General features: G+C 41.9%; 1 protein-coding gene across 1 annotated transcript; it reads left to right on the top strand.

Moving 5' to 3' along the window:
* LOC311038009 (ubiquitin-like protein NEDD8) lies at window positions 1-291 on the top strand (the record flags this gene model as incomplete). Its single annotated transcript, XM_084047305.1, has 1 exon — window positions 1-291. The coding sequence occupies one exon, from the start codon at window positions 1-3 to the stop codon at window positions 289-291; it is 291 nt and encodes a 96-aa protein (XP_083903431.1).
* Window positions 292-6,219: the final 5,928 nt, after the last annotated feature.

Genomic DNA, 6,219 nt, shown 5'->3' with positions numbered 1-6,219 from the left:
ATGTTGATTAAAGTAAAGACTCTAACCGGGAAGGAGATCGAGATCGACATCGAGGCCACGGACAAGGTGGAGCGGATCAAGGAGAGGGTGGAGGAGAAGGAGGGGATCCCGCCCCAGCAACAGAGACTCATCTACAGCGGGAAGCAGATGAACGACGACAAGACGGCGGCCGACTACAAGATCGAAGGAGGATCGGTGCTTCATCTGGTCCTGGCTCTACGAGGAGGAAGGGGGGGACAGAAGGTTCTCAAACCTTTAAATTTCAAGGACCCCCAGATTGATATGAATTAGGGCCCCCTTAACTCTGAGAGTGTGCACATGGAACCTTATGGTTCCAGTTGTTATGCTGGTTCCATTTCCATTTGGTTCCATTTCTTAACGCGTGTTACAGACCTGCAACTATAAATTCTTTAGCTGGGGACCCCCCTGAACCCCCACAAGACTCCCAGATTGATATGTATTTGGCTGCGGACCCCCATCTGAAAAGGTGTCCGCGGCCAGGGGGACCTCTCACATACAAGATTTGTGTTGTTCCAATTTTTTTTTCAAAATCTCTTGAAAATGGCAGATCTAAATAGCCAGTGTATATAGAGGGTGGTTAAAGTTGATAAACTTTACCTACCTAGGCGACTTTTGCTGGACCTGACTTTGAGAACCACTGCTCTACAGGATGAATCTCCATACAACAATCTCCACCAGTTGTCGTCAAGAGCTGAGTCATTCTCAACCTTTTTAACTTCAAGGACCCTCGGACGGACGGACGGACGGACGGACGGACATACCGGGTGAAATCTCCAGCTGTCTTGGTAATAACAAAGACATTCTTTGAAAGTCTTTGTTATTATTATATCACACTGCTAATCAATGTGTAGACCAATGACTCTAAACCTTTTTTAATTTCAAGAACCCCCCAATTTGATTAGATTTTCATCTCTGGGACCCCAATCTACACAGTAAAGTATTCAGTGTACGGGTCCATTTTGTTTCCATTAGAGATAAAGTTAGAGCTTTGAAAAGGACCCATTTGTGGAACCCCCTCAAGGACCCCCGACCCAACAGTGATCCATCAGTGTTCAATGCAAGAAGTGATTTCAAACAAGACAGAGGGGGTCTAATAATGATCATCACATTTGGGCAAGGTTTTCGGTCCAGAGCTGACTGCCATGACTCATCTGTGCTCGATGACATTGATTGATGATATACTCATCTCCATATTTGGGCAAGGTTTCAGCCCTATCCGACCCCCATTGACTGCCATGTATTGTACGTGTGTGGTGCCGAACGGTAAGTCAGGCGGACCAACGGTTCCCGAGAACTGAATACGAATATCAAATATCACAAACTGAATATGAACGCGAATATCACAAATGTCTGTATCGGTCTGAGGAGAACGCACAGAGTCTCTGTATGTTTGCGAGATTGTATGCATCCCAGATTGGCCAACCCACATCGTCAGCTTCCCGGTTTGGCGAAGCATCAACTCACGTTTGTACCACTAAACCAGTATAAATCCCTGATTGGCTAAGCCGACCTGTCCACTTAACTGATTGGCCGACTGAATGATTAGTCAACTGAATGGTCGCAAGTAGGCCGGTGGGCACTGTTCTAGTTTATTTATTTGAATGAATACATATAAAACAATATATATATATATATATATATATATATATATATATATATATATATATATATATATATATATATATATATATATATATATTGTGAGAAAGAAAAAATCGGATGAAGTGGGCCCAGAGGAGGAGTGGAATGGCCGTCGGGAGTATGGGAGAATTCTCTGTGAGCCAGTAAATGGCAGTTTTTTTTCTTTCTTTTTTTGTCCGACTGGTTTATCTCATACGCAAAGAAAGAAAAAAAAGTCTTGCTTCAGTAAAATGTGTAGCCTGTTATATATCAGAATTAAGAACCCCTCTAATGAAAATGATATGCAAGTGATGGCGGCACTTGAATATGAATGTTTTCAGGGGCCCAGCGCTGACTATAAGTCTAGCAACTATATTTGGGTTTTGGCTATTTTGTATCTACAGTCCTTGATTTGATAGGCAAGTTGTGTCAACAAACCTTGGACGGTATCAGCTACTGTATGTGAGAGAGGCAGTGAATTGGAACAGGAGTCAGTTAACCTGAAACCGAAGCATTGTGAGATTGTAGATCTGCTATTATTGGCGAAGGGAATTGGTGTAGGGTGGAAGAAGCAGTCCAAGTACGGCTGTAACTTAGGTCCGTTTTACTAGGAATAGAGGGTTTAAGAGATGAATGAATGAATTGATGCTGAAATGTAGCTACGATCACAGCCATTGATGAGCACGGGGGATGAAAATATAAGATAAAAGCCACCTTTCTCCCACAATGGAAGTGGGCCAGTCAAAGCATTAACCACTTGAACTGATTGATTAGCCACAAATAGCCGAGCTTGTAGATCGGCTATTTTCCGCTATAGATTTGGTGTAGACACAAACTAACAAGGCCAACTCAGATCCAGTTTACTAGGTCTAGGGCATTGGTTCTCAAAGTGGGCTCTGGGGGACCCCCAGGGGTCCTTGGAGAGGTTCCAGGGGGTCCCCAGCAAAATTAGTTAATATAACTTCACAATCCTTTTAACCACTTTATCCATATTTTACACTTTGGTGCAAAATACCAAAAAAAAATTACAAAATTGCAGATATACAAGCTCACATTGCGTCACTTCGTGCCACACTGCGAGTTTGTACATCTGCTATTTTTTTGGGGGGGGGGGAAATATATAATAATTGTAAGTGTTTGACAAATCATACATTTTCTGCCACATTGAATGAACCACTTCAACCCTATTTAATATAAATATAGACGACAAAAGATATTTAAAAAGCTTGTGGATCAGCTATTGTCGCCTCTATTTTATTTTCTCACTAGTTTCTCAACTCAGTTCAAATTTCGGAAATTCTTTTGAAAATTCGTTTTTGAAGCAGAACATTTTTGAAAATATTTTAAATATTTTATTTTACACTCATCACTAGTTACTGCAGTGACTATTTGACTGCAGTAAGTTGCTGCAGTCAAATACAAATGAAACACGGTCTCCCTCTGCTGGACAGTCCATGTAATAAACATATTGAAAATGTTTTCATGTGCAATAAACATACTGATTGATATTCTACTGTTTACTCTGCTACAATTATTTGGATACAAGCTACTGGCCCCACTTCTTCAGAGACTATTTGAAGCAAGGACATTCTGGAAATGTCTTTCAGTAGAACGTTTTTGTTGTTTGCTCATTTCTTAATGCAGATCAACCATACCAGCAAGCCAGTAACCTCGTGTCACCAGGCTTTACACATGGAGGAAAGCCTGGTTTTCATTCTGAACTGACCGGAGTGAAAATGAATCTATGTGGCGTGTGTGTGTGTGTGTGTGTGAGCTTGTAGATCTGCTATTTTTAAATAGCCAAAGTACAAAATAGGGCTTATTGGAATATATGTTTTGTATTAACAATCTAAATCTGCAAAGTGACTTGTAACTAAAGTGGTCAAATAATTGTAGTGGAGTAAAAGTTGAATATTTGCTTCATATAGTGGAGTATTGAAAGTATTGAAGTATTGAAAAATGGAAATACTCAAAAGTACCAAAAACATTTACTTTAAGTACAATACTTGAGTAAATGCACTTTCCACCACTCGGGGGAATGAGCTGTGAGCTTGTATATCTGCTATTTTTGAGAACTACTGTTACACTAGCCCACCAACCCCTCATTTCACACACTGCTTTATGTCTTTATGTTTATCCACACACGGTAAAAATCGTTTTGCTCGGGTCAATGCATATCATTCAAGACAAGACAATCCATAAATCTACATCACAATTACACCCAGCAACCGACAATAAAGACAAGAAGTACTTCAATTCTATCAAATCAATCATTTAGCTGGGGGCCCCTGGACAGTGTTGCCATATCCGCTTATTGTAAGCGACGTTGGGCTTAATTTTCTTTGAAGTTGCTTGTAAATATTGGTAGTTGCAGGTTGCAGTTTTTGGGGCGTTTCTAAAGTGTAGTTGCTTCTTTGGGCTTGCTTCACAATTTTTTAATTATTTTAACCAGCGGTTCTCAAATATTTTGTCATGGACCCCCAAATGAATATGTAGGCGATTTGTCCCTATAACCCCCCATCTGTTTTTGTGTTGTGCCAGCTGGAGCCCCATACCAGATTTTATGTTGTTAGAATGTTTAAAAACAATCTTCCAAATATTCCACTTTTTTTTTTTTTAAATAGCAGATCACAACAAGCACTACAAGCTCTGCTATTTTCAAAAATAATATTTTGTAGATCTTGTAGACTTGTAGATCAGCTATTTTCAATGTATGCAGTATATGTTTCAATGTATACAAGCTATATAGGTTGAATTAAAATGCTCATAATGGCCTAGTGCCATATTGTTGCTTCTTTTGGGCTTGTTTTTTAGACCCGTTTGCTTATTTCACTCACATATCTGGCAACACTGCCCCTGGAACCCCCTCAACCCCGGACCCCACATTGAAAACCAGTGGCCTAAGACGTCCCGGAAATCAGAGAACCAAATCGGCATTGTAAGGTGATGGTTTGTGTAGTGAATGACGTCAGATCTCGCTTGGTCAGCCTATAATAAGATGTAACAGGGAGAAAATCCCTTTAGACATTCAATTGTATCTGTATTTTTAAGCAGTGTATTTGTTGTCTATTTTGGCAATATTGATAGGTTTACATGTTTTCTATCGTTGCCCAATAGATTCATTCTCATCTATGATTTTTGGTTTATAGGGAAGGATGAAAGAAGCTAGTTACTATAATGCCCTTTCAGGCAAAACAGGTTACTCAGTTCTAAATGAAGACACAGCATTATCATCCAACAACAGCTGTCATGGAAAGATTCCCGTGGCGCATTTGGATTATAAGTACATTGACAAGTGCACTGATGTGAAATACATGGAGAAGATACTGACATTGCTGAGGTCCGGAGACGAGGGTGATTTCCCTGAGCTGGTCCGGCACTGTGAGGAGCACCTACAGAGATTGGACCCCAAGAGCCAATCTCTCAGAAAGGACAATCCGGTGGCCAGACCTTCCAGTGTCCCCGAAGATGAATTGAGTGAAATCGTTATTGACCCGAAGTACTGGGAAGAAAAAAAACTAAAACAGCAGTCTGTAGTTCCTGGTAATATTCCTCCTATACGGAGACATTTCTCTATTCCACTCAGTCAGAATCCACAAATAGCGAACTCCCCAAAGAAGGCCTTCCCTCGCGACTACCGAGAGTGGGACAAATATGATGCCGAAAAAGAATGTGAAAAAATGGATACAATGGAAGACCCTGCTGCGTTCATAAACTCTGGTAAACCCGAAATCAAATCCACAGTTGACGCAACATCGCGGACTCCGCAGGAGAAGCTCATTTTGGCAAACCATGAAAGGGTCAAAGGCAACGATAAATTCAAAGCTGGTGACTATAAGGAGGCGGTTACCTATTATTCCAGGAGTATATCTGTTACACCAACCGTGGCAGCGTACAACAACAGAGCCCAGGCACAGATTAAACTGAAAGACTGGCACAATGCCATGAGTGACTGTCAGAATGCATTGGCGCTTGAACCGGGCAATACCAAAGCCCTGCTGCGTCGTGCCGAAGTTCAGAAGAACTTGAGAAACTTCCAGATGGCTGCCAAGGACCGAGGACAGCATCGCGAGGCTACTAAACTTCTGGCTGAAGTTGATGAGAAGATAAGACAAGGTCAATCACAGCACCAGAGCAAAGGCAAGAAAATCCTCATACAAGAGGTAGAGGACGAGGACGACGACTTCCGTGAAGATACTTTGGCATCTTTGAAGCAAGAAGGGAAGAACCTTGTGACGAAAGGACAATACCTGGATGCCGTGGGGAAGTATAGTCAATGCCTCAAGATGAATCCCAATGACCCTGTTGTTTACGTCAACAGGGCCCATTGCTACCTGCAACTGGAGAGGTTCGCTGAAGCCAAACAGGATTGCGACGCATCGCTCAAACTGGAGATGAGCATGAAGGCCTTCTACAAACGAGCCATGGCTCACAAAGGCCTGCGGGACTACCCAGCGTGCAGCTCCGACCTGCAGGTAGTGCTAACCTGCAGTCCAAACTTCCAGGAGGCCGAGAGACAGCTAGAGGAGGTTGTAGTTTTACACTTGACCAATAATTCTGTCTCGGCAGCCAAACGCA

Source organism: Gymnoscopelus microlampas (assembly GCF_963454915.1).
Source record: "Gymnoscopelus microlampas genome assembly, chromosome: 21".
Classification (NCBI taxonomy): domain Eukaryota; kingdom Metazoa; phylum Chordata; class Actinopteri; order Myctophiformes; family Myctophidae; genus Gymnoscopelus; species Gymnoscopelus microlampas.
Note: the sequence above shows the minus strand (reverse complement) of the source record. Positions and strands in the feature narration are given on the sequence as shown.